The 25,678-nt window shown below is 64.3% G+C and overlaps 14 protein-coding genes across 14 annotated transcripts; 8 read left to right on the top strand and 6 right to left on the bottom strand.

Annotated features, from left to right (window-relative positions):
- Nucleotides 1-55: 55 nt before the first annotated feature.
- On the bottom strand, nt 56-1,144 carry OSTLU_92271 (predicted protein; the record flags this gene model as incomplete). Its single annotated transcript, XM_001416043.1, has 1 exon — nt 56-1,144. One exon carries the CDS (start codon nt 1,142-1,144, stop codon nt 56-58), a length of 1,089 nt encoding a protein of 362 aa, XP_001416080.1.
- A 630-nt stretch (nt 1,145-1,774) lies between these two features.
- On the bottom strand, nt 1,775-3,187 carry OSTLU_36409 (predicted protein; the record flags this gene model as incomplete). Its single annotated transcript, XM_001416042.1, has 1 exon — nt 1,775-3,187. A coding segment is annotated over one exon (1,413 nt), but the record flags the coding sequence as incomplete, so codon positions are not given.
- A 452-nt stretch (nt 3,188-3,639) lies between these two features.
- OSTLU_29888 (predicted protein) lies at nt 3,640-4,128 on the top strand (the record flags this gene model as incomplete). Its single annotated transcript, XM_001416282.1, has 1 exon — nt 3,640-4,128. The coding sequence occupies one exon, from the start codon at nt 3,640-3,642 to the stop codon at nt 4,126-4,128; it is 489 nt and encodes a 162-aa protein (XP_001416319.1).
- A 157-nt stretch (nt 4,129-4,285) lies between these two features.
- On the bottom strand, nt 4,286-6,034 carry OSTLU_10028 (ABC(ABCD) family transporter: long-chain fatty acid; the record flags this gene model as incomplete). Its single annotated transcript, XM_001416041.1, has 1 exon — nt 4,286-6,034. A coding segment is annotated over one exon (1,749 nt), but the record flags the coding sequence as incomplete, so codon positions are not given.
- A 532-nt stretch (nt 6,035-6,566) lies between these two features.
- Nucleotides 6,567-7,793, top strand: OSTLU_48780 (predicted protein; the record flags this gene model as incomplete). The annotated part of the gene is made up of 1 exon (XM_001416281.1): nt 6,567-7,793. One exon carries the CDS (start codon nt 6,567-6,569, stop codon nt 7,791-7,793), a length of 1,227 nt encoding a protein of 408 aa, XP_001416318.1.
- A 234-nt stretch (nt 7,794-8,027) lies between these two features.
- OSTLU_36086 (predicted protein) lies at nt 8,028-10,649 on the top strand (the record flags this gene model as incomplete). The annotated part of the gene is made up of 1 exon (XM_001416280.1): nt 8,028-10,649. The coding sequence occupies one exon, from the start codon at nt 8,028-8,030 to the stop codon at nt 10,647-10,649; it is 2,622 nt and encodes an 873-aa protein (XP_001416317.1).
- Nucleotides 10,650-11,300: 651 nt separating this feature from the next.
- OSTLU_36189 (predicted protein) lies at nt 11,301-14,297 on the top strand (the record flags this gene model as incomplete). Its single annotated transcript, XM_001416279.1, has 1 exon — nt 11,301-14,297. One exon carries the CDS (start codon nt 11,301-11,303, stop codon nt 14,295-14,297), a length of 2,997 nt encoding a protein of 998 aa, XP_001416316.1.
- A 1,342-nt stretch (nt 14,298-15,639) lies between these two features.
- On the top strand, nt 15,640-18,100 carry OSTLU_29883 (predicted protein). The gene has a single exon (XM_001416278.1). The coding sequence runs from the start codon at nt 15,924-15,926 to the stop codon at nt 17,973-17,975; it is 2,052 nt and encodes a 683-aa protein (XP_001416315.1). The 5' UTR covers nt 15,640-15,923; the 3' UTR covers nt 17,976-18,100.
- Nucleotides 18,101-18,161: 61 nt separating this feature from the next.
- Nucleotides 18,162-19,232, bottom strand: OSTLU_92270 (predicted protein; the record flags this gene model as incomplete). Its single annotated transcript, XM_001416040.1, has 1 exon — nt 18,162-19,232. The coding sequence occupies one exon, from the start codon at nt 19,230-19,232 to the stop codon at nt 18,162-18,164; it is 1,071 nt and encodes a 356-aa protein (XP_001416077.1).
- Nucleotides 19,233-19,428: 196 nt separating this feature from the next.
- On the bottom strand, nt 19,429-20,148 carry OSTLU_14107 (predicted protein; the record flags this gene model as incomplete). Its single annotated transcript, XM_001416039.1, has 1 exon — nt 19,429-20,148. The coding sequence occupies one exon, from the start codon at nt 20,146-20,148 to the stop codon at nt 19,429-19,431; it is 720 nt and encodes a 239-aa protein (XP_001416076.1).
- Nucleotides 20,149-20,456: 308 nt separating this feature from the next.
- Nucleotides 20,457-20,987, top strand: OSTLU_12187 (predicted protein; the record flags this gene model as incomplete). Its single annotated transcript, XM_001416277.1, has 1 exon — nt 20,457-20,987. The coding sequence occupies one exon, from the start codon at nt 20,457-20,459 to the stop codon at nt 20,985-20,987; it is 531 nt and encodes a 176-aa protein (XP_001416314.1).
- Nucleotides 20,988-21,190: 203 nt separating this feature from the next.
- Nucleotides 21,191-23,130, top strand: OSTLU_29879 (predicted protein; the record flags this gene model as incomplete). The annotated part of the gene is made up of 1 exon (XM_001416276.1): nt 21,191-23,130. One exon carries the CDS (start codon nt 21,191-21,193, stop codon nt 22,382-22,384), a length of 1,194 nt encoding a protein of 397 aa, XP_001416313.1.
- A 237-nt stretch (nt 23,131-23,367) lies between these two features.
- On the bottom strand, nt 23,368-23,553 carry OSTLU_29877 (predicted protein; the record flags this gene model as incomplete). Its single annotated transcript, XM_001416038.1, has 1 exon — nt 23,368-23,553. One exon carries the CDS (start codon nt 23,551-23,553, stop codon nt 23,368-23,370), a length of 186 nt encoding a protein of 61 aa, XP_001416075.1.
- Nucleotides 23,554-24,156: 603 nt separating this feature from the next.
- OSTLU_2500 (predicted protein) lies at nt 24,157-25,632 on the top strand (the record flags this gene model as incomplete). Its single annotated transcript, XM_001416275.1, has 1 exon — nt 24,157-25,632. A coding segment is annotated over one exon (1,476 nt), but the record flags the coding sequence as incomplete, so codon positions are not given.
- Nucleotides 25,633-25,678: the final 46 nt, after the last annotated feature.

The raw sequence follows: 25,678 nt of genomic DNA, 5'->3' as shown, positions 1-25,678 counted from the left end.
TTCGGCCGCTTGGTCTCCGCGCGCCGACGCGCGGCGACGGGCGGCGACGCGACGGTCACTTGATCCTCGGTAGTTCCCAGTCCTTGCGCTCGAGAAACGTTTTACGCGCGGTTTTCATCGAATCCGTGGGTAACGGCTCGAAATAAATCGGAAGCACGGCGTGCGGCATCGCGTGGTACGGCGGCGAGACGGCGTCGGCGCCGACGCGCGGCGGCGCGCGGCGAGGTCCGTCGTACGCATCGAAGTGATGCGAACCCACGCGTGGGTTCCATTCGCTCGCTTCGAGCATCGCGTCGAGGGTGACGTCGTCTAAGCCCGGCGCGACGACAAAGTTGTGATCTATTCTGCGCAGTCGCGCGAACTCCTTCATCGCCTTGCCGCCGCTAAATCCAATGTCTCGCTCTCGTCTATGATCGCGAAACTTGTCGTTACTGCATATCCACGCGTCAGCCTCCTTCGCGCGTCGCAGAATCGTCAAATCATCCGCCTTGCGCGACCCTCGCCCGTCGTCGCCCGCTCGCGAGACGAGCGTGATTCGTCCCTTTTCCACCTCGTCCATCAGTCGTCGGTTGCACCACACGCCTTTACCTAAATACTCCACCACGTCTGCGTTCACCGTCCCTAATCCGCCACCATCGCACACCGAGTTCACGTATCCGACGACGTACTCTCGCGGAATGAACGCGTGCGTCTTCAATCCTCGCCTGAGCCAAGGCTCGTAATCCAACGCCATGACCACGGCTGCGGACATCGGCACGCGCGTCTTCGCTTGAAACCGACTCTTCAATTTCTGCGCCAATCCCCACGCGACGTTCGCGCCGTCGACGATGACGAACTCATCACTAGTACCTCGCGTCGGGGCGCTCGCCTTGCCCGTTCTCTCGCCGGTTTCATCGTCATCGCTCGTCGACTCGTCGTCGTAACCGTCGCCGCTCGACGCCTCGAGCACGTCCTCCCACTCGAACACCCTCGCCAGCGACACCGCCCACGGCCGACGCTCCCGAGCCTCGCCCGGTGAGTCAAACGCCCGCGTCCACGTCTCGCGCCCGCGTCTCGAGCGCTGGGGTGCGCTCGAGACGCCGCGCGACGCGGCGAACGTCGGCGAGGCGGCGGAAAAGTGCGACGTCGTCGCGCGCGAATGCATCGCCGCGCGACGTCGATTGGCGCCGAGAACGCGGTGGAGCGTCGCGACCGCGTTCGTTAACGCGCACCCGTCGCGCGGCGACGCGACGGGCGTTCGATCTACCTATCTGTCTATCGGTTACAACCAGCTCGGTTTGAGGTGCGACGCGGCGGCGCGACGCGGCGACGGCGACGGTGGTGGTGACTCGGCGCGCTCGGCGCTCGAGGCGTCCCGCGCGATGGATTTCGTGGTCGACAGTTTCGTCGTTTTTTTCGGCGAAGGCTTGGTGTCGCGAAGGATGTGGACTTTTCCGGGCTTTCGCTGCGCGGGCTTTCGCTGCGCGTTGCGTGTCCACGCGGACTCGGCGGAGGACGCGGCCTTGCGCTCGGCGGCGTCAATGCGAGCGAGACCGGCGCGCTCGCGCTCGTCCTCGACGTCTTTCGTGGCGCGGAGGACTGCGGTGAAAGCGTCGTGGACTGCGCTGGGGTGCAGGGCGTCCACGACCGGCGTCGCGAGCGAATCGGCAGTCTCAGTCGTCGCGGAGAAACCTCTACGTCGCTGCTTCGCGCGCGCTAAGCGCTTTTGCGAGAGCAACGACAGGTACTGCAGCCCTGCACTGATCGCCGTCGCCGTGGCGGTGCGGTAAGCGTCGGCCAGGTTCTCTTCTGGAAATGCGTTCGGCAGACGTCTGGCGAGCCACAAGTACAAGTCGAGGCACTTGTGCGCGCTTTCAAGCTTTTGTAACTCATGCGGCGCCGTGGGCGTGCGCGCGGGAGGCAGCGAAATCAGACGCACGCCTGCGCGTCCGTGCGTGCAAAACACGCGCGCAAACTTCATCATCGCGTTCACGACCATGGAATCGCGAATGTCGACTGGCGCGATGGAAAACAAGAAATGATCAGCCAGCGTGAGCGGAAGCTTTTCCAACAATTTCGCCACGGCGATGGATTCTTCCATATCTCGCATGCGAAAGTGCGGCGCCAACTTGGCCGAGTCGCTCAGCGCTTGCAAGGCGCCGACGAGACCCGCCTCCGGGCGAAGCTCGCAGTACTCTTCTACTTGCTCGAGCGACGGCGCGAGACCGGCTTGAGTCAACGGCTCCAGCTCGCCTTCAAGGGCCGCCGCGAGCAAGTCGTAGTCAGCCTTTTTCGTCGTCGTCACGATCCCCATGTCCGCGTAGTTGAGACCGTATCGTCCCGCACGACCGGCGATTTGTCTCGTCTCGGGCCCCGCCAGTTTGCGCATCTCGCTTCCGTCGAATTTGGACATTGTCGTAAAAATCACGCGCTTGATGTTCAAATTCAAGCCCATCCCGATCGCATCGGACGCGATGAGAACGTCGTAGCCGCTATCGGGCTTGTTAAACAGCTCAGCTTGCCTCGAGCGCGTCTCCGGCGGCAAACCTCCATAAATGACGCACGCTCGGTGCGGCGATTTCTGTTCCAACTCGCGCTTCAAATCGTACACCGCGCTTCGGCTGAAAGCTACGAACGCGTCACCCTTGCGCACGTCCTTCACACTCTTGACGATATCGCGCGAGACTTCTAACGGCGACAATCTGTCGTACTCTTTGACCACTAATAAATCCCCCGTCGACTTGACGATGCGTCGCACCAACGGCACCACGCGAGGATCGCCGCACAGGTGCAGCTCCAACGCGGGCAACCCCAGCAACGCGCGCGTGTACGCGTACCCTCGAAGTGGGTCACTCAGCAGTTGTATCTCATCAATCACCGCGCAGTCCATGACCTTGGACAGATCCGACATCTCCACCGTGCAACTATCGTGCGAGGCGTTCGGCGCCACGCGCCGCTCCTGCCCCGTGACGAGCGTGCACGGCACCCCCTCTCTATTCATATTCTCTGAAATCTCCCACGCCAGCAACCTCAACGGCGCGCAATACACCCCACTCCCCGCCCGCTTCAACCGCTGCATCGCGGCGTACGTCTTCCCACTGTTCGTCGGCCCCACGTGCAGCGTAATCTCTCGCCGCATCGACCTCGCGAGCGGATACGCCGCCGCCGGATCGCGCATGTCCAACAACCGCTGAATCTCCGGCGTCATCGACGCTCGCGCTCTCCGCGCGCCACCCCGCGCGTCCTTCGCGCCCGCATCGCCCGCGGACCTCGCGCGCGCCGCCGCGCTCGACGTCGCGAACGTCGCCCCGCGCGCGTTCGCGCCGTCGCCGCGCGCCGCGTTCCACCGTCCCGCCGCCGCCGCGCGCGCGCGTCCCGCCGACGCCGCGCTCGACGTCGAGCACGCCGCGGACGCCATCGTTCGCGCGTCGCGCGCGCGCGTCGCGTCGTCCGACCGCGTCGTCGCCGTCGTCGTCGCCGTCGCGCCTCCGCGCGCCATCGTCGCCGCGACGCCGTCGCGCGCGCGCGCCATCGCGCGCGCCATCGCGCGGCGCGCGAGCGCCATGTCGATCGTCCGACGCGCGCGCGCGCGCGCGTCGCGCGCGGACGACGACGCGCGGCGCGACGCGACGCGCAGTGCCGTCAGAGCGCGGCGCGTCGATGGCGTCGACGCGCGTCGTCCGCGCGCGCGCGACGCGCGACGCGCGCGCGGCGGCGACGACGGCGACGAAGGCGGCGCGCGCGCTCGACGCCGCGCCGTCGCGCGCGGCGGCGCCGCGGCGCGCGCGCGCGGTGTCGTTCGACGCCGAGCTCGAACGAACCATCGGCGTCGCCGACGCGCGCGTCGATCGCGGCGACGTCTGGGAGCTCCCGCGCACGTGCGATGGATGCGGGCTGTACATACTGCCGGGACGCGCGCGCTGGTCGTGCGTCGTGTGCGAGCTGAGGGGAGACGCGTTCGATTTGTGCGCGGGGTGTCGCGACGGCGCGAGGGCGCGCGCGGCGGACGACGACGAAGACGGGAAGACGCCCGAAACGGGGGCGCGGAAACGGAAACGAACGGGGAAGGGGGAGAAAGAGACGTTCGCGGGGCACGGGCACGGGCTGGCGGCTTTTGAATTGGTGGAGGGCGATGATGACGAGGGATAGACGACGACGCGACGACGTAGCGATCGAAACGCGTAGCGGATCGATTTTGTATTTTTACAATTATATTTCACTGGGGCAACGAGATCGACCGACGGAGATTGTCGGTGAGAGAGTTCATCGAATCGAGGTTCCAGCTCGTGCGGCGGAGATTCTTGAGCGACCAACGCCCCGAACCGTCGGCGGCCAAGTGCAAGTGCATGGCGTGGAAGCGCTTGAGCTCCAAGCGATGGGCGATGCTGAACGCGGTGATGCCGAGAGTTTCTATGTGCGCGTAGAGCAAACCTTCTTCGTCTGGATTGATCGCGCTCGTGGCCTCGTCCAGGATGGCAAACGTGGGTCGATGGAAGTACAGCCTGGCCAAACCGATGCGTTGCTTTTCGCCGCCGCTCAAGACGTCGGTCCAATCGTGCTCGACTCTGCTCAAACCGCCTTCGCTCGCATCCACGACTTTCATCAAGTTTGCGAGCTGCAAACACTCCAGCACTTCGTCGTCGCGTTCGTCATCGCCGGCCAGCGGGTACATCACTTGGTCTCGAAGCGTACCGGAGACCAAGTACGGGCGCTGGGGGACGTAAAAGATGGCGGCGTCGCCGTCCGCCGTCGTGGCCAAACCGTGGGACGGGCGAACGACGCTGCCGGAAGCCGCGCGCCACAGGCCGGCGAGAACGCGGAAGATTGATGTCTTCCCCGCGCCGTTCGCGCCGGTGATGAAGACGCTCTCGCCCGGATTGATGTCCAAGTTCAAATTCTTCACCAGCAATCGGCCGTCGGGCGCGTAGACGGTGACGTCTTTGAAGTGGATTCCATCGTCCTCGCCCGCGACTTGAACCGTGCTCGCTTCGGCGGACACGGAGTCTACGCTCTCGATGAGCTCGGTGACTCGCGCGGTGAACCCAGCCAAACGCTGGAGCTTTTTGTACACCAACATTAAATCTCCGATGGAGCCGCTCGCGCTCTTGATGAGGGTGTCGTTCTCCTTGTACCTCGCCGCGATCTCGCTCGCGCTCAAGTCAGAGTACATGAACGGAACCGCGAGCACGGGCCAGCCGATCATTGACGCAAAATATTTCAGCGCGTATTGATCGACGATGCCCTGCTTGAATTGAGAGTAGTAGTAAAAGTGACTCCACGTCGTCACCTCGTGCAACGATTTGTTTAAGATTTCCTTCTCGCGCGCGCTCCCGTCGAGAAAGGCGACTTCTTCGGCGTGTTGAATCAACCTCGAGTGCGCGCGGCGGAACTCGCCTTCGCGCTTTTGCGTCTGCGCGATGTACTCGCCGAACGGCGGCGAAAAAGCTCGCACCGCGGCGCCAGAGAGGCCAAAGTACGCGTACAACACGAAGAGCCCCGAGTATCCCATCGTCTGCGCCATTCGAGACGTGCTTAAAATCACATCCAAAAGCGGTTTGAACGTTCGCGCGTATAAATCGCTCGTCGTGGCGCAGAACTGGTGCAAATCCTCCGCCACGCGTTGATCGGCGTTGTCCAAGTCGCCGTGTCGAAGCACCGCCGCCTTGTAATACGCTCGATGCGACAAATACGCGTCGTGCACGTACAGAGTCAACCGCTCGCGAAAGCACGTCGTGATGCTATTGGTCAAATACTTGAGCGCCGAGTTCACCACCGACGCCGCGACGCCCGAGACGAAAAAGTCCGTCAGCACCGACGACGCCTCGCGCCAATCGCGCTCCATCACCGCGCGCATCCCGTCCCCTCCCTTCTCCGCGATCCGCAACGATATGAACGAGCGCGACACGAGCGCGCACGACTGCGTGAGCAACAAAAACGCCTCCTCGCTTCGCCACGATGGCACGACGATCCCGAGCAAAAACCTCAATCGCCTCGCGAACGTCGCGTCCACCGCCGCCGCGGATCTCCGTCTCGGCGTCGATTTCTTCTTCTTCTTCTCCCCCGACCCCCCCGTCGCCGTCACCGCCGTCGACGCGCTCGACGCCGTCCCACCCTCATCAGCCGTCGACGTCGACGTCGCGCCTTCGTCTCGTTTCATCGCGCTTCTTTCGCGTCCTCTCGGCGCCGCCGCCGCCGCCGCCGCGCGCATCGCTCGCGCGAACGCCCGCGTCTCATCCTTCCCCGTCTGATGCGCCGCGTACGCCGCCACGCCCCCCACGCACGCCGCGAACGACACACACAGCGATCTATCCCTCGCGTAGCTCCTCGCCACCTGCGCCCGCGTCGTCGCGTCGTCGCGTCGTCGTCAGTCTTCGTTCGACCGTTACGCGTAATCCATTCATTCGCCGCGCTTTCGCGCCTCCGCGCGCCTCGCTCGCGCTCGCGCACCGCGTCGACGACGTCCGCGAGCGCCGTCGTCGTCGTCCCGTCGCCTCGTCCGCGTCGTCCCATCGCGCGCGTCGCGCTGTCGCGCCACATCACCGCGCGTCGATCGTTCCGTCGCGATGCCTCCGACGCCGTGCGTCTGCATGGCGACGCGCGACGCGAAGTGTCGATTCGAACCGATCGACGCTTACCGTCGCCCGCTCGGCGCGCGCGACGTCCTGCTCGAGCTCACGCACTGCGGCGTGTGCCACAGCGACGTGCACGCCGCCGCCGGGCACCTGCGGCGCGCGCTCGGCGCGACCGAGTATCCAGCGGTGCCGGGCCACGAGCTCGCGGGCGAGGTCGTCGCGATCGGCGACGGCGTCACGCGGTTCGCGATCGGCGATCGAATCGGCGTGGGGTGCGTCGTGGACGCGTGCCTGGCGTGCGAGGCGTGCGGCGCGGGCGACGAGCATCGGTGCGCGCGGGGGATGGTCGGGACGTACGGCGACGAGGATAAGCACGGACGCGCGGGGACGTGGCCGGTGGGAGGGCGCACGATGGGAGGGTACGCGACGCATCACGTCGTGGACGAACGGTTCGGGATTCGAGTGCCGAAGGCGTATCCGATGGAAGCCGCGGGACCGGTGATGTGCGCGGGGGTGACGGTGTACGATCCGATGAAGCGATACGGCGTCGGCGCGGGAAGCGCGGTCGGCGTGGTCGGATTGGGGGGGTTAGGGGTCATGGCGGTGAAGATCGCGCGCGCGATGGGCGCGTCGGAGGTGGTGGTCTTCAGTCGAAGCGAGACGAAGAGGAGTTTGGCGCGTCGATGCGGGGCGACGGCGTTCGCGAGCTCGGAGGACGCGGACGCGATGCGTCGCGCGCGAGGGACGCTGGATTTAATTTTGAACACCGTGCCCGTGGCGCACGATTACCTGCGATTTCAAAAGTTGCTCAAAAAACGCGAACGCGGACGCCCGCGCGCGAAACAAGTCGTGCTCGGTTTACACGCGGGACTCGTCTCGGGCATGGTGGCGCGCGGCGTGCGAGGCGAAAACAGCCCGATCGTCGCCTCGGCGATCGGCGGTATTCGCGCGACGCAGGAGGTGATGGATCTGTGCGCCGCGCACGGCATCGTCCCCGAGTTGGAAATTTTACCCGTGTCGCGTCTGACGGAGATTTACGAGGCGCTCGACTCTGGAAACGACTCCGGCGTGCGTTACGTCTTAGACATCGCCGCCTTCGCCGCCGACGTCCGCGCCGGGCGCGTCGACGCCCTTCGCACGTCCGGTCCTCCCAGACTCGTTCTCGACGACCGCAACGCGTTCGGGCCGCGCGGCGTCGTCCGCGATCTCGCGCGCGTCTTCTGCGGCTGCCACGTCTGTTAGCCCGCAGTGGTGTAACCCTGAAAATCATTCATTTTCAATTCGCGTTCGATCGCATCGATCGCGCGCGCCGCGCGCCGTCGCGCGCGTCTTCCGCGCCCGCCGCGTCTGTTAGCCCGTAATACTAACCCTTGAGCTCACGCTGATGATTTTCGATTCGCGCGCAATCGCATCGATCGCGCGCGCCGCACACCGTCGCGCGCGGTCGGCCCTCGCGCGTTCGCGCCGACGCCGACGATGACCTCGATCACGCCCATCCTCGCCGCGACGCAGTCGCCCGACGTCGCCGCGCGCGTCGCCGCCGAGGATGCGCTCAAACACGCCGAGGCGTCCGACGCCGGCGCGTACGCCAAGGCGCTCGTCGACGAGCTCGCGTGCGCGAGCGCGCCGCTCGCGACGCGACAGCTCGCGGGCGTGATCCTTAAGAACACGCTGGACGCGAAGGACGAGGCGAAGCGGCGCGAGCTGCGAGAGCGATGGATGACGCGAGACGCGGCGACGCGAGAGGAGATCAAACGCGCGGCGTGGGGATGTTTAGCGTGCGGCGAGGCGCCGGTGAGGAGCGTCGCGGCGCAGGTGGTGGCGAAGATCGCGGGCGCGGAGGTGCCGCGAAAGGCGTGGCCGGATTTGATACCGAGCCTGCAGCGAGGGGCGCAGGGAGGGGGCGACGCGGGCGCGAAGCAGGCGAGCCTGGAGGCGCTGGGGTACGTGTGCGAGGAGGTGGACGCGGACGATTTGGAACAAGCGGACGTGAACGGGGTGCTCACGGCGGTGGTGAGCGCGATGGGACGCGGGGAAACGGACGTCGGCGTGCGGTTGGCGGCGACGCAAGCGCTGAATAACGCGTTGTACTTTGCGCACGAGAATTTTGAAAAGGCGCAAGAGCGCGACTTCATCATGCAGTGCGTGTGCGAGGCGACGACGTGCGAGGACGCGCGCGTGCGCGTCGCGGCGTTTGAGGTGTTGGTTGGGATCGCGGAGAATTACTACGAGTACATGGCGGCGTACATCGAGGCGGTGTACGAGTTGACGGTGAAGGCGGCCAAGCAAGATCAAAGCGAAGTCGGCTTGCAAGCGATTGAATTTTGGAGCACGATTTGCGAGGAAGAGATCGGTCGTCAAGACGCGATCGAGTGCGGAGAAACGGACGTGAAGATGTTCAACTTTATCGCCACCGCGCTCGGCGCGCTGGTGCCGATGTTGCTCGAACAGCTCACGAAGCAGGAGGACGACCAAGACGAGGACGAAAACGCGTGGAACCTCGCCATGGCGGGGGGCATTTGCCTCGGTCTCGTCGCGCAGCTCGTGCGAGATCCGGTGGTGGAGCAAGTCATGGCTTACATTCAAGCGAACATTCGATCGAGCGAGTGGCGCCAGCGCGAGGCGGCGACGTTTGCGTTCGGGGCTATTTTGGAAGGCCCGAACCCGGCGAACTTGGGGGGCATCGCGAAGGAGGCGCTGCCGGTGCTCGTGATGGCGCTCAAGGACGATAGCACGCACGTCAAGGACACGACGGCTTGGACTATCGGGCGCGTGTTCGAGTTCGTGCACACGGACGAGCACCCGATGGTGGACGCGCAGACGTTTCCGCAAGTGTTACAGGCGATGATGGAGTCGCTGAAGGACGTGCCGCACGTGGCGGGCAAGGTGTGCTGGTCCGTGCAAAACCTCGTTTCGGCCATCTCGCAAAGCGATGCCGGTCGCCGTGCGCTGGTGCCGTACTTCCAGAGCATCATCCAGACGTTGTTAATCACGAGCGAGCGCCCCGACGCCGAGGTCGGGTTGAAGATGGAGTGTTACGAGTCAATGAATGAGATTTTGCGCTCGTCCACGGAGGAGAATCACCCCACCGTCGGACAGCTCATCCCGCACGTGCTTCAGAAGCTCAGTGCGACGTTGGTTGGACAAGAGCAGATGAGTTCGGATATGCGCGAGAAGCAAGCCGACGCGCAGGCGCTGTTGTGCGGTACCTTACAAGTCATCATCCAGGTGTTGGGCGCGGCTTCGCAGGAAACCAAGGAGCAGACGTTGTTCGCGCACGCGGACAGCTTGATGCACGCGTTCCTCAGCGTGTTTAGCTGCCGTTCATCGACGGTGCATGAAGAGGCCATGCTCGCCGTCGGTGCGTTAGCTTACGCTGTCGGCGAAAACTTCATCAAGTACATGGATGCCTTCATCCCGTACGTCAAGTTAGGATTAGAAAACCACGAAGAGCACCAAGTGTGCGCGGTGACGGTGGGCGTAGTCGGCGATATTTGCCGCGCGTTGGACGACAAGATCGAGCCGTACTGCGAACCCATCGTGTACTTGCTCCTTCGCGATCTGGGAAGCGAGAAGCTCCACCGAAGCGTCAAGCCGCCGATTCTTTCGTGCTTCGGCGACCTCGCCTTGGCGACGGGCGCGTCGTTTGAAAAGTTTCTCAGTTACGTCGTCGGCATGTTGCAAAGCGCGATGCAATTATCAGCCAACACCAACCCAGACGACGAGGAAATGGTTGACTACAACAACGAGCTTCGTAACGGTATTTTTGAAGCGTACGCGGGTATTCTTCAAGGCTTAAAACTGGAATCCATGGACGCGTCCAAGCTCAACGGTATTCGCGAGCACGTACCCTTCGTCGTCGATTTCATCGAGGCCGTCTCCAAGGACCCCAACTGCGACTCCACCGTCACGCGGTCCATGGTGGGCGTGTTGGGCGACATCGCCAATTGTTTCCGCGGTGTCGGTCCGGTGTTCGCGCAAAAGCCGTTTTGGAATCAATTTTTAAGCGAGTGCGCGAGCTCGCCCGACGACGCGCTTCGCCGCGACGCCGCCTGGGCGCGCGACAACATCCAGGAGAGAATGAACGAAGACAGATAACGTGAACGCGCGATGCACACGATATACACGATATACACGATACACGATATACACGATATACGATATAGTCGCCATTGCAACGCAAGAAACCGACGCGTTCAGACAGATTCGACAAACCTCACATTGCGCCTCGCCGTGACATCGCATCGAATGTCCGGTCGAGGCCGCGGTCGAGGCCGCGGTCGCGCCCCTCCCGGCGCCGCCGGTCGAGGCGCCTCGCGAACGTTCGTGCGCCCCGTGGGCGAGCTCGCGCGCATTCACATCACCGACGCCCTGGACGCGTTTCGACGCGACGCGAGCGAGACGGAACTCATCTTCCCGTCCGACGTCGATAATCACTTCCGCGCCGTCGTCCACGCCGAGTGCAAGAAGATCGGGCTGAAGAGCAAGTCGTACGGGAAGGGCGCGGAGCGCAGGGTGCACGTGACGAAGGCGGACGCGTACGTGCCGGAGGATGCGGAGGATTTGTTTGATTTAGGCGTCGGACGCCGGGCGACGGCGGCGATGGAACAATACTTTGAGCGAGCGCCGCAGAGCGAGGAAGAGATCCGAGCGAGCGTGAGCGGAACGATGGACGCGGCGTGGGAAACGGCGGTGGCGGACGCGGGAGGGAAGGGGAAGAAGCGAGGGTATGGGAACTCGGCGTTGGAGATGCGAGGTCGACGCGAGGGCGAAGAGGCGACGAACGCGCGAGCGGCGCGCTTGCGGGCGAAGATCGCGAGCGATGCGTCGTTGGCGGCGATACAGACGAAACGCGAACAGTTACCGGTGCGGGAGTTTAAGGATGCGATATTGAACGCGGTACGGGCGAATCAAGTCGTGCTCGTCGCCGGGTCGACGGGTTGCGGGAAGACGACGCAGGTGCCGCAGTACGTCTTGGACGATGCGTGGGCGAACGGGCGCGGGGCGTCGATCGTGTGCACGCAACCGCGAAGGATTAGCGCGATGACGGTTTCCGAGCGCATCGCGAACGAGCGCGGGGAGAGCATCGGGCAGAGCACGGTCGGTTACCAGATTCGATTGGAAAGCCGGGTCTCGGCGGATTGTTCGTTGTTGTTTTGCACGTCCGGCGTGCTGTTGCGACGACTCACGAGCGAGGCGTCGGATAAGCTGTGCGAGTCATTGACGCATATCATCATCGACGAGCTGCACGAGCGAGATTTGTTTGCGGATTTCCTAACCATCATTTTGAAGGGCGTGATTCCGAAGCATCCGCACCTAAAGCTCGTGCTGATGTCGGCGACGATGCGCGAAGATTTGTTTAGCGAATACTTTGGTGGGTGTCCGGTGATTTCAGTGCCAGGTTATACGCATCCGGTGAATGAGTATCACCTGGAAGATATCTTGCCCATGATCGGATGGGGCGGCGTGCATCACACGTCGAAGAAGGCGAGCGGAGGCGGCGGCGGCGAACCGAGAGTGCGCGCACCCACTTCGGGCGCGAGCGTGGACGTCATGCGCGAGGCAATCATGCGAGCATTTTTAGAGGACACCGACGAGTCGTTCGATTGGCTCATGCAGTGCGCGCGCGAGACAGATTCTGCGAGCGGGTTGTCGCACGTAAACGTCGCGCACTCCACGGGCGCCACCGCGCTCATGGCGGCGGCGGGTAAGGGAAGACAGATGGAAGTGTCGCAGCTTTTAGGTTTAGGAGCGTCGCCCGCGATGCGAAGCACCGACGGGAGCAACGCCGCGGATTGGGCGGATAAGTTTGGACACGTCGAGCTCGCGGACGCGTTGCGAAGCGTGGACGACGAAAACGAAGACGCGGGAAGTCACGAGCAGTCGGCGCTTCTATTGAGCGATTACCAGCTCTCCGTGGATCCAGACGAGGTGGACGTGGACTTAATCCACAATTTGATCGTTTGGATCATGAAAGAGCGCGCGATCGACGAAGGATCCGAGGGCGCGATTTTAGTCTTTTTGCCCGGCTGGGACGAAATCTCCAAACTTCGCGACTCGTTGACGGCGGATTACAACGTCTGTCACTCGGCGAGCGTCCTACCTTTGCACTCCATGGTCGCCCCGGCGGATCAACGAAAAGTCTTCCAACGTCCACCTAAAGGGTTGCGCAAAATCGTCCTCTCCACCAACATCGCGGAGACGGCGGTGACGATTGACGACGTCGTCTTCGTCATCGACAGCGGGCGGTTGAAGGAAAAGAGTTACGACGCGTACTCTGCGGTCTCTACGCTCCAGGCGGCTTGGATCTCGCAAGCGAGTGCGAAACAGCGACGCGGTCGCGCCGGTCGCGTGCGTCCCGGCGAGTGCTATCGCGTGTACTCCACCTCACGGTACGACTCGTTCGCGCAGTACCAGTTGCCCGAGATGCAGCGGTCGCCGCTCGAGGAGCTGTGCTTGCAGGTGCGCGTGTTGGCCGAAAGCGGCGCGGGCGTCGTGGACGATGGGCCGGGAAGCACGGCTGGGTTTCTCGCGCGCGCGGTCGAGCCCCCTGTGGCGCAAGCGACGGACAATGCGGTGCAATTGCTCAAGGACATCGGCGCTTTGACGGAGGAGGAGCGCCTCACGCGACTCGGCCGCCATCTCGGCGAGCTTCCGTTGCACCCGCGCGTGGGGAAGATGATCTTGTACGCCGCTCTGTTTGGCGTTCTCGATCCGATTCTCACCGTCGCGTGCGCTGCGGCGTATCGTCCGCCCTTCATCATCTCCGCCGACGGTCGAAAATCGGGCGACGCCAGTCGCGCGGCGTTTTCCAACGAAGCCGGCGGCGGGAGCGATCACTTGGCGGTGACCAAGGCGTACATGGCGTGGGAGCAAGTTCAGCGCGATGGGCGTCAAAATGAAAGGTACTTTTTGAACGCGAATTCTTTGTCGCCGTCGACGCTGCACATGATCAAGGGCATGCGACAGCAATTAATCACGGCGTTGATTCAGCGCGGCATCATTTCAGATTTGCGAAGCGCGAGCGCAAACTCGTCATCCGGCGCGCTTGTGCGCGCGGTGCTCGCCGTGGGCATGTACCCTTTGGTGGGACGATTTTTACCAAAGTGCAAAGCGCCGACGTTGGCAACGCTTCGCGGCGAGCGCGTGCGCGTGCACGCGTTTAGCGTCAACGGCAAACTCGACGTGAGCGCGCTCGGCGAGCTCAACGAATCGGGTGAAAAAATTGCCACCTTGGCGTGCTTCGACGAACTCATTCGAGGCCCTCACGCGGTGCAAGTGCGCGAGTGCACGTTGGTCGCCGCCGCGGCGATCGTGTTCGTGTGCTCCACGCTCACGGTGAAACCAGACGTGCCGCAAATCGATCCCGAAACCGGCGAGGCGCGCGCGAGAGACGGTCCGCCGTCGGCGTTGTTGGTCGTGGACAATTGGTTGAGATTTCGCGTGCCCTTGCGCGCGGTGGCGCAGATCACGGTATTGCGCTTACGTTTGCACAAAGCGTTCGCCATGCGCGTCGAGCGACCGAAAGACGCGCTACCGGCGGATATGCGAGGCGCCGTGGACGCCATCGCGCGCGTGCTGAGCGACGCCGACGCCGCGTTCATCGAGTCCTCGAGTTTCGCTCGCAGTTTCGCAGGCTTCGGCGGCGGGCGCGGCGGCGGCGGGCGCGGCGATGGAGGTCGCGGCGGTCGCGCGCGCGGCGGTCGCGCGCGCGGCGGCGCGAGAATCCCGGCGCCTCGACGATAGGCGCGACGCGTCTGTAATCATCTGTAATCACGCACACGCCCGTACAATCACACTCGCGCGCGGCGCCGACGACGTTCGCGATGGCGAGTAGCGCGAACGCCGGTCTCACCCTGGAATAAATTGTCGCCCCGTTCGCCCCGTTAGGCGACGAACGACGCGAATACGTGTGCGCGAAGTGCAAGGCGCCACGGATTCGCGCAACTCTACCCCTTCATGATCAGATAGAGTTCGGCGCAGGTAAGTATGCGCGCGAAGTCGCGCGCGCCCCCCCCAGACGCATTCGCGACGTCGCCGCGCGCGTTTGCGGGTTACGGGTCGCGCCGACGCCGACGCCGACGCGCCGCGCGCGCGTCGTCGACGCGCGCGCGCGTCGACGTCGACGGCGCGCGCGATCCATCGACGCGCGCTCGACGGTATCGCGCGCGCGCGTCGCGTCGCGCGCGCGTCGCGCGTCGACGCACCGCGCGCGACCGTTCGCGCGCGCGCGACGCATCGGTCGGCGCACGAGAGGCGCGCCGTCGCGCGCGCCGTGTTTCGCGCCCGTAACCTCGAAATCGCCCCGGCCCCGTCGCGCGCGCACCCGATCGCCGCGCGCGGCGTCGTCCCTCGAACGCTCCGGAGTATAAGAACGAGGTGCTTGTCTGTTGCCTTTTACCACATACAACCCTTTTTATATTCCATTCAAGGAGATTCAACCAATTTATTCTACCCGTGGTAAAAAATCACCACCTTCGTCGCGCGCGTCGGCGCCGCGCGCGAGTGTGTCGTTCGGTCGGTCGCCGCGTTTTCCCGCGACGACGACGCGCGCGACGACGACGACGACGACGCGAGACGACGACGACGACGACGCGCGACGCACGACGTCGTCGTCGTCTCGCGCCGACCGACGCGTCTTTCGTCGCGCGCGACCGCGCGCCGCGCGCGGCGACGCCCATCGCACGCCCTGACCCATAACCTCGAAATCGCCATCGCGTCCACGCGTCCCATCACCCGCGCGTCCCGCGCGTCCCGCGTCGCATCTTTGCGCATGGGGTTATATCCAAAGCTGTGAAGTCTTAACTGAGCTTGGAATATTGCTGGTTGAAAACTAAATTCCATACCCCGTGACGGTCGCGCACGCGTCGTCACGAATTTCTGCAGGCGCACCACACGCGCCCTTCATTCATCACGTCCCGCTCACGCTCACGGTCCCGCTCACGCTCACGCTCACGCCGCACGCCTCCGTCGCGTTCGTTCGCGCGCGCGCCGAATCCGGAATCTCGACTGCGCGCGCGTCTGTGAATGCGAATCCATTCGGGACGGGCGAAAAAGTGCACTTTTTCGACGACGACGCACATCGCGTCGCGCGCGTCGATGCGGCTCGCGCGCGCGCCGGCGCGGGCGCCGCACCAAAGCGGACGAACGCGCGGCGCGCGACGACGCGCGCGGTGCGCGGCGACGACGTCGGACGGGCGGAAAACGATCGCGGTGTTTCCGAGCGACGGCGATTCGCGCGCACCGCGCGCGTTCGCGCGACGACGCGCGCGGTGCGCGGCGACGACGTCGGACGGGCGGAAAACGATCGCGGTGTTTCCGAGCGACGGCGATTCGCGCGCGGGGACGGACGCGCTCGCGCACGCGACGACGATGGCGGCGTGCGTGAACGCGCGCGTCGGGGCGCGGTGCGAGGCGGTCGTCGTCGCGCGCGGCGACGACGGGGCGTGGGCGGATTGCGCGCTGGCGACGACGGGGGACGCGCGCGCGGGACGCGCGCGGGCGGCGGCGAGGGCGACTTCGCGCGATTTCGACGACGGCGACGGCGACGAGGGCGCGGCGGGGTTTGATTTTTACGTCACGACGCTGTCGACGACGCGGTCGCGGAAGCGGCCGTGCGTGGCGTTGGACGTGGAATCGACGACGCGGTACCCGCGTCTCGTGGCGGCGGCGATTCGCGCGCGCGCGGAAGCCGCGTTCGCGGACGCCGCGGGGTCGCGCGATTTCGACGTTCGAGGCGGGCGGTTGGTGAGTTGCGCGGCGAGTGATGAAGGCGCGGTGGCGTACGACGGCGTCGAGGAAGATGAAGACGACGCCGACGAAGACGAAGACGAAGACGAAGACGAGGCGGCGACTTCGACCTCGGCGCCGGCGACCTCCTTCGTGCGCGTCGAGCTTTCCGATTCGCCGGTCTCGGGAACCGCGAGGGCGTGGTCGAAGATGTTCGTGCACGCCGCGGCCGTGGGTCTGTCCATGGAGTCCGTGATCGAACACTTGGTGAAGAACGCGACGAGCCGCGAGGCGTCGACGAGGAAAATCGTCGCCGCGCCCGCGCCCGCGCCCGCTTCGACGAGTTCGGCGTCGATGCGCGTGTACGTTCTCTTCGGCGGCGCCGCGTCGGGCGGCGATCGCCTGAGTTCGTGCTACGCCGGGCGTAACTTATACTTGACGCTTCGAAACATCCCGACGATTGACGTCACGCCCGTGCTCTTGATGCCGCCCGCGGCGAACTCAAACGGGCTCGTCGACGCCCCGGCGTGGCGGCTACCGTACGCGTTCGCGGTGAATCCCGCGCAGTGGTCGTCCGCGGACGTTCCGCCGCGCATGCCTGACCTCGGGCGCTTCGCCACCGCTCGGCGCGTGCGCGCGGAATTAGAAAAGTATTTATGGATTTCGCCGCCGCGCGACGACGCGGCGCTCGCGTTCGACGCGACGCCGCGCGTCTCGCGTTTGGGCGCGTTGCTCTCGCTCGCCGCCTCCGAGGGCGCCATCGTGTTCAACGCCGGCGTCGTGGGTGAACCCGATGGGAGTTTACAACAACTGTGCGTGTCCTCGGGCGCGGCGTACACCGGATGCGGTCCGCTCGCTAGTCGCGTGTGCGCGGACAAGGCGGCGACGAGCAAGGCGTTGGGGAACATGCGAGACGTAGGGGTGGGGTGTTTGAATAAGCGATTCGTCCCGACGGCGACGTTAGTGAGTAAGGCGACGGAAGAGAGCGGGTGGGGCGGTCGCGCGCGCGCGGAATCGGCCAAGCGTCTTTGGTTGGACGTCGTCGGGTCGCTCGGCGGCGCGAGCGCGACGGCGCGCGGCGTAATCGTGAAACCGGTGACCAAGTCGTCCTTCGGTGGCGTGCGGCGATTGATGAACGACAACGACATGCTCGCGTACGCGGAGTCCATCGCGGCGGCGATGGCGAGCGGGCAATTTCCCGAGGGCACGAATCTCGCCGCGCGCGGGTACGTGTTCGAGCCATTCTTCGACGCCGCGGAGGTTTCCATTCGCGGCGACGGCGAAATCGTCCTCGACCCAGACGACGGATCGAAACGATGGATCGAGATCGAGATCGTCGTCTTCGGAGACAAACCCGGGAAATTACACGCGTTCACGCCGAGCGTGCGCGCGCGCGACGGTCGATCGGCGATCGACAAATCGAAATTAGTCTTGTCCGAACGCGTCGTCGGGCTCGTGCGCGAACGCGCTCGACGCGTGGGCGACGCGTTACAAGTCGAAGGGTACGCGAAAGTCAATGCGTTTGCAAATTTAGACAACGGTGAGATGATCGTGATCGATGTCGACACCGTACCGAACATGTCGTCGCCGAGCGCACCATTGTTCGAGCAAGCGCTCGCCGAGGATTCGCCCGTCGACGCCGAAACGTTTTGCGCGCGCGCGTTGAGTTTAGCGCTCGTGCGTAGATTTAGATGATACGAACAACCGATCGGAGTATGTTTCGTGTAGCACGACAAAGTTGTACAGTACAGTAGGACAGTAGCGAAGAAAAAAAAGCGATGTTGTAGTGAGGAAATCGTTGTACAGTACAGTAGGACAGTAGCGAAGAAAAAAAAGCGATGTTGTAGTGAGGAAATCGTACGTAGAGAACCTCGCCGAGAATCACGCGGCGGCGGCCGTAGCGCTCGCCGACGTCTCTCCTTTTTCGATCGGTGCGATCTCTCCCTCCTCGAGCTCGCCTTCGTCCACCGGTAGTGGTTTTCGCGGGGTCGGACTCGCGCTTCGACGCTTGATCATCAGCTTCGGCGGCGTCGGCGGGGATTCGAGCTCGATTTTGCTCTTAGGCGGCGACTCGCGCAAGTCTCGCTTCAAAGCCTCGATCGAGCCGGATCCCACGGACCCCGCGATCGCGACTTCGCTCTCGCGCATGCCGTCGATCGCGCCGTCAGCAAACTTCCGAATCAAAAACGTAATCTGCGAGTTGAAGTACGACGTGAAGGATTCGCTCTTCGTCTTGATCATCTGCTCCAGGCGCTCTAGCGTCGCGACCAAGCCAGCGATTTCAGTCGACGTCGCGTCCAATTCCTTTCGCGTCTCCAATGACGCGTCTTTCACCTGCGCGAGCTTGTCAAACCGCCGCGTGGCGTCCTCGTGGTGTGCGTACGCGCGCTCGTGTTCGCGCATCGTCGATTCCAACGTCTTTTCGTACGTCTCTTGACACTCGCGTTCCAAATCGCGCGCTTCGTCGCACCACGCGACGACGAAGTCCATCATCGTCTTCACCCGCGCGTCCACGACGCCGCGAAACGCGCTCGCCAACCGATCGGTCTCTATCGATCTCTTCAGCGTTTCGGTGTCCACGACCTCAATGTCTTGCAGGATGTCTTGCAGCATGCGCTTATCCGCGTTATCCCGCGCGTCCGTCGTCGGCTCGCGCGCCGCGTCGATCTGACGCTCGTGACGTCGCCCTCGGCGGCGATTTCCTCGCGCGCGCCTCGGCGCCGTCTCGCTCGTCGCTCGATCGTCTCGTTTCGGTGTCAACGAAGCCGCTTCGCACCGCGCGCGCCAATCGTTGGCCTCGTCGAGCGTCACCGCGCACACGCTTCGCACGACGCCCGCGGCGCAGGCTCGCTCGGCCAACTCGTCGTCGTGCGCGAACATTTGGAAGTGGGATTCGGGCGCGCGCGAGGCGCCCGGAGTCATGCACGAGGACGCGTGCGCGGTGGTGGACATGGATGCGGTTTTCGATGCGGTTCTCGACGCGCTGGTTCCCATGCCGAGGCGTCGAGGTGTGCGGCGCGCGCGCGGCGTTCTCGGGACGACGACAACTCGCGACGCTATTTATTAACAACAAAACGACGGCGGGTACCGATACAGAAGCCGATTCGATCGCCCACGCGTCACATAGACGCACCGGCGCGACGCGCACTCACGCGCTGATTCTTTGCGTGATGTCTCGAATGCAAAGCATCTGCGCCTTGGCGTTGGCGCGCATGTACACGAGCTGCTCGATTTGCTCGGCTTGCTCCGGCGCCACGCCTTTCTCGCGCATCTCTCTTACCTGCGCGTCAAACTGCGCGTCTTGCTCCTCCATCGCGACCAAAAACCCATCCAGCGACTGCTCGAACGCTTTCACGTCCATGTTCGCCTCTCGCACGCACTCGAGCACGACGTTCTCCTCCGCCTTCGCGTCGTCGTCCGATTCCTCGAGCGCGTTCAACTTCGCCACCACCGCGTCGATCACACTCAACTCCGCCGGCGCGTTCGCGCGCTGATAACTCTCCAGCAAATATTCAAAGACACCCTTCAGCGCTTGCACGATCTCCGGTCGTTCACCCTTGGATTCCGCGGTTTGCATCGTCGCGAGCGCCGCCTCGACGACGCCCTCGGTGAGTTCGCCGCTCGCGCTCATCGCGTCCACCACCTCCTGCGCCTCTTCGGGCGATTGCGAGTTCAGAACTTTGTAGTAATTCGAAAAGTCGCGCTCGGTGACGTTATCGGGCGCCTGTTGCGCCGCGCTCAGCGCCTCGCGCAGGCCGTCGCCTTCGTTCGCGCGCGCGAGAGGTTTCGCGCGTCGACGGTTCGCTCGAGGTTTCGTCGCGCACGGCGCGCGCGCGGGCGCGAGCGCGACGGCGCGCGCGCAGGGCATGATCGCACGCGTCTCGGTCGCGCGCGCGCGCGATGTGTCGAACGCGCGACGCGACGCGATGTGTCGAACGCGCGCGTCGCGACTTTCGGAACCCTCGGGTCGACGTCGACGCCGCACACCGCGACGCGACGCGCGCGAGACCTCACGCGCGCGCCATGAGCGCGTCACTCGCATCACCCGCCGTCGCGCGCGTCGCGCTCGGCGCCGCGAAGCGCGCGGCGCGTCGAACGCGCGCCGTCATCGCGCGCGCCAAGGGCAAAGCCGACGAACCCGAAGACGTCGACCCGGAAGAGATCGAGCTGGACGCCATGGAGCGCATGGAAAAAACCATGGACGCCATCGCGAACGATTTCAGCACCGTGCGCACGGGACGGGCGAACGCGGCGGTGTTGGACCGAATCGAGGTGGATTACTACGGAGCGCCGACGCCGCTGAAGACGATCGCGAACGCGTCGACGCCGGACGCGCAGACCATCACCATTCAACCGTTCGATAAGAGCGCGATTAAGGATATCGAACGCGCGATTAATGAATCTGATCTCGGGATGAACCCGTCGAACGATGGGAACATCATTCGATTGAACGTGCCGCCGTTGACGGCGGAGCGGAGAAAGGAACTCGCGAAGCTCGTGAGTAAACTCGGCGAGGATGGAAAGGTTGCGCTGCGCAACGTGCGACGGGACGCGATGAAGGCGTACGAAAAGTTGGAAAAGGCGGGGTCGTTCGGTGAGGACGAGATCGCAAAGTTGAAGAAGAGCATGGAGGATTTGACGGCGTCGTACGTGAAGAAGGTGGACGAGCTCACCAAGGCGAAGGAGACCGAGTTGCAAAAAGTTTAATTTTCGAAGTCGCCGCGAAAGACGCCATCGTGCGGCGTTCGACGCGCGTTGCGTTCCGCGACGTTTTCGCCGTCGTCACTATCTCGCCTCAGCGCCGCAGTAATATCAACGCACCATTGAGTATCGCGCTCGTCCCGGTCGCCGCGTCCCGGTCGCCGTCTCGGGCTCGCGCGCCGCCGCACACCTCCGCGCGCGGCGTCGCGATGTCTGCGCCCGAGCGAACGCCTCCGTCGACGTCCGACGAACCTTCGCCCGGCGATCGAGCGTTCACCGACGCGCTGCCGCCGCTGTTTTGGGACGGCGAAGGCGACGAGTGGCTCGAGGAAACCTCCCCAGAGTTTGCCGCGCTTCGAGCCATCGTCGAGGACGCGAATCGCGACGCCACGCCCGTGGAAATCGCGCAAAAATGCAAGGAGAAAGGCAACGCTTCGGTCAAGTACGGGGTGGCGAATAAGCTGTACGCGCGGTACGCGGTGGAGCATTACACCGCGGGACTGGCGGCGGCGAGCGGCGACGCGACGCTCGACGGGACGTTGTATTGTAATCGCGCGCACGCGGGATTGCTGTTGAAGAATTATCGAAAGGCGTACAGTGATGCGATTAAGGCGACTGAGTTGGTGAGTGGAAACGTCAAGGCGTGGTTTCGCGCGGCGAAGGCGGCGTTGGCGCTGGAACGCGCGGAGGAATGCGCGCGTTGCTGCGTCGGCGGGTTGGAAATCGAAGGGGACAATCGAGATTTAAAGGTGATGCTGCGCGAGGCGAAGCGGCTAGTGGAGAAGCGAGAACAACAGGCGACGTTGGACGCGGCAGAGAAGGTGCGCGTGCGCGCGTACGTAGAGGCGATGAAATCTAAGGGGATTCGCATAGGGCCGGCGAGTTTGGGAAGCGGCGAGCGCTTGCCCGCGATCGATGCCACCACCGGCGTCGCGACCTACTGGACTCTTTTCGTGTACCCGGAATCCATGCAAACCGACGTCGTCGAGGCCGCGAGCGAAACTTCGACGCTCGGCGAGCACTTGGACGTGCTATTCGACCCCGCGGGGCCGCCGCTCGAGTGGGACGAGCGCGGCGCGTACGCTCGAGATTCGGTCGAGGTGTATTGGCAAACGAACGCCGCGGTGCCGTACACGTGGCAACAGGTGGAGACGAAGCTCTTAGACGCCGCGGGTGTGACGCGACGCGAGGTGGACGACGACACGCGAAAAGAAATCGAAGCCATGGCGAAGGGCAGGGTGGATTCGCGAGACCAGTTCATGCGCTCGCTCAACGAGAAAACCAAGCTCGGGGACTTGTTCAAGGACAAAGAGTGCGTGCTCGCGGGTCATCCCGTGTTTTACGTCATCGCCAAGGGTACGGAGTTCCGGCAGCGCTTCTTAGACGGCGAGTGGGAGATCTGATTTAGTACAATAGCAGTTGTTACACGTAGATATATGTCGAGACGGTTGATCACTGGCGCTCCGTCGCTCCGGCGCTGATTTCGACGACATCGTCGCCGTAATCCGACGCTCGCGCGCCAAAAAACGTGAGCCTGCGCGACCAAAATTCCATCAGCGCCTTCGCCTCATCGGCGGTTGAAATCATCTTGTGAGTCTTGTCGAACTCTCGCACCACGGCGCCGCACCCGTGATTTCGTCTAACGAGCGCCGCCGCCGTTTCCCGCACGCGCGCGAGTGGGGTGACCTCGTCACGCGTTCCCGCTATCAACAACACGGGCGTCGGTGCCTCGTCGCACTGCTCGTACGACTCCGGCCGCAGCAACGCCGCCGCCACGGCGGCGCACGACCCCAGTCGCTCGCGTCCAGTCATGCGAGTCGCGACGTCCAACGCCACCGCGCCGCCGTCGGAGAACCCAAACAAGTGTACGCGAGACAAATCCCACCCTCGCCGATCGCGCAACACGCGCAGCGCTCTTTGCACGGCTGACGACGCCGCGTCCAACTGTCTCGCTCGCGCATCCTCGCTCGCGCCCTCCTCCGCCGAAAGCATCCAACGCCGATGCGTCTCCTCCTCCGTCGCCCCCGCGCGTCCACGCGCGTCGAGCACGCCGCCCAGAGACCACAAACCGGTCGTCGGCAAACTTACCATGCGACCAAACTTGTGAAAGTTCATCGGATCGTCCAAGTCGCCGTGCAGCAGCACGAGAATGTTTTCAAACTGTTCGCGCGGTGCCCCCGGCGTCCACGCCGGGGAGCCGAAAAACTTCGCGAACGACTCATAATCGCCATCACGCGGCGCGCAGCGCCGGTCGGGCGTCCGAGGCGCCGGTTCGCGCGCGCGAGGCGCCGCGTCGAAAAATCCGCGTCGCATTTCGACGCCGCGGCATCGATCCATCCAGCCATCGCGACCATCTAAACCCTAAATCCAAAGTAGGGTTTAGGGTTTAGCTCGTCGGCACGCCGCAACAGCGCTTAAACTTTTTGTTCGACCCGCACGGACACGGTCGATTGCCCGGAAACGCGCCTCGCATCGCCGCCGCCTCGCGCCGTCGCTGCGCCGTCGACATGTTCGCATCCCCGTCCCGCAGCGCCTCCGCCAGCGCCTCCGGCGACGTCGGCGTCGTCGTCATCGCCTTCGTCCGCCGCGCGACGGCGCGCGTCAGCGCGTGCGCCCTGAGCAACTCATCCACCTCGGCGCGCGCGCCGAGCTCGCGCCGCCGTCTCGCCGACATCGCGCCCGGATCCTCCAGCTCGCGCGCCGTCATCGTGTCGACGTACGCGCGCGCGCGCGACGCCGGGAACGAGATCTCCGCCGGTGACTTCGCGCGCGCGTCCGAGCTCGAAAATCTTTCGACCTCGGCGCGCTCGAGCGCGGACACGTAGTCGCGAATCGACAGGTCGTCGTCCTCGCGGTCGGCGCCGGCGAGCCAGGATTTGATCGCGTCGAGCGCGCCGTGCGCGCGCCGACGCGCGGCGAACGCGCGCGCGGGCGCGGCGAGCGTCCACGACGCGCGCCGCATCGTGACGCGCGGCGACGGACGGACGTCGCGTCCATGACGCGCGCGCGCGACGCGGCGATGCGTCTGCGGCGCGCGGCGGCGTCCGCGACGCGCGCGCGCGACGGATTCGGCGGGACGGCGGTCGGCGCGCGCGTCGTGGAGGCGGCGCGCGCGACGCATTCGGCGCGCGACTCGGCGGCGGCGAAGACGGCGACGACGACGCGCGCGCCGACGCGCGTGTACATCGAGACGTACGGATGCCAGATGAACGTCTCGGACTCGGACGTCGTGCGGAGCGTTCTGCGAGCGCACGGCGTGGCGACGACGGAGGACCTGCGCGAGGCGACGGCGGCGCTGGTGAACACGTGCGCGGTGCGCGACAACGCGGAGTCGCGCGTGTGGACGCGATTGCGGCAGTTGAAGGCGCTGAAGCGAGACGCGGGACATGCGTTGACGACGGTCGGCGTCTTGGGGTGCATGGCGGAGCGATTGAAGGCGAAATTACTGGAGACGGAGGATTTGGCGGATTTGGTGTGCGGGCCGGATGCGTACAGGGACGTGCCGAGGCTGTTGGAAAATTCGACTCGACGGTTGAGCGATTTGAGCGAGGAACACCGGATGAACGTGCTGTTGTCGTTGGATGAGACGTACGCGGACGTGCGACCGGTGCGGAGAGACGTGGGGTCGCCGATGGCGTACGTTTCGGTGATGCGAGGATGCGATAACATGTGCGCGTTTTGCGTGGTGCCGTTTACGCGAGGACGGGAGCGAAGTCGACCTTTCGAATCCGTCGTCGACGAAGCGCGCGGGCTGATCGCGGAGGGCGTGAAGGAAATCACTTTGCTGGGTCAAAACGTGAACTCATACGCGGACGCGCCGATGAAGGCGACGACGTCGGCGGACGACGACCCGTTCGCGGCGTACGCGAAAGGATTCAAATCGGTGTACAAGCCAAAGCGCGAGGGCGCGCGCACGTTCGCGGACCTCATCTCCGCCGTCGCGGGCTTGGACCAGGAGGTACGCGTGCGGTTCACGTCGCCGCATCCGAAAGATTTCCCAGACGATTTATTACGCGTCATCGCTCAGACGCCAAACGTTTGCAAGCAATTGCACATGCCCGCGCAGAGCGGATCGACCTCGACTTTGGAGCGCATGCGACGCGGATACACGCGAGAGGTGTACTTGGATTTAATCAAGCGCGCGCGCGAGATGATTCCGGGTGTCGCGCTCTCGAGCGATTTCATCAGCGGCTTTTGCGGTGAAACGGAGGACGAGCACGCGGAGACGCTCTCGCTGCTCGAAGACGTTCGCTATGAGCAGGCGTTCATGTTTCACTATTCATTGCGCGAGAAGACGCACGCGGCCAGAAATTTGGAAGACGACGTTCCAGAACATGTGAAAAAACGGAGGCTTGCGGAAGTTATCGCGACGTTCCGTCGTCGCGCGCTCGAGGCGAACGCCGCGGAAGTCGGTCGGACGCACTTGGTGCTCGTCGAAGGCGCGAGCAAAAAGGATCCCGAGGCGCAGATGAGCGGGCGATCGGACACCGGCAAGCGCGTCGTCATACAAGGTAAGCGCGCGTTTAGTAATTCTAGCGGAAAGGAGGTGGACATTAAAGCGGGAGATTACGTGGTGGCTAGAGTGGTCGAAGCCGGCGCGTCGACGCTTCTCGCGACGCCATCGGAGATCACGACGGCTCGCGCGTTTTACGACGCGCACAGCGGCGCGGCGTGGTTTTAGAATTGTAATCGATTGT

This window comes from Ostreococcus lucimarinus, chromosome 2, assembly GCF_000092065.1.
Source record: "Ostreococcus lucimarinus CCE9901 chromosome 2, complete sequence".
Classification (NCBI taxonomy): Eukaryota; Viridiplantae; Chlorophyta; class Mamiellophyceae; order Mamiellales; family Bathycoccaceae; genus Ostreococcus; species Ostreococcus sp. 'lucimarinus'.
The sequence above is the reverse complement of the archived record's forward strand: the minus strand, read 5'-3'. Positions and strand labels throughout refer to the sequence as shown.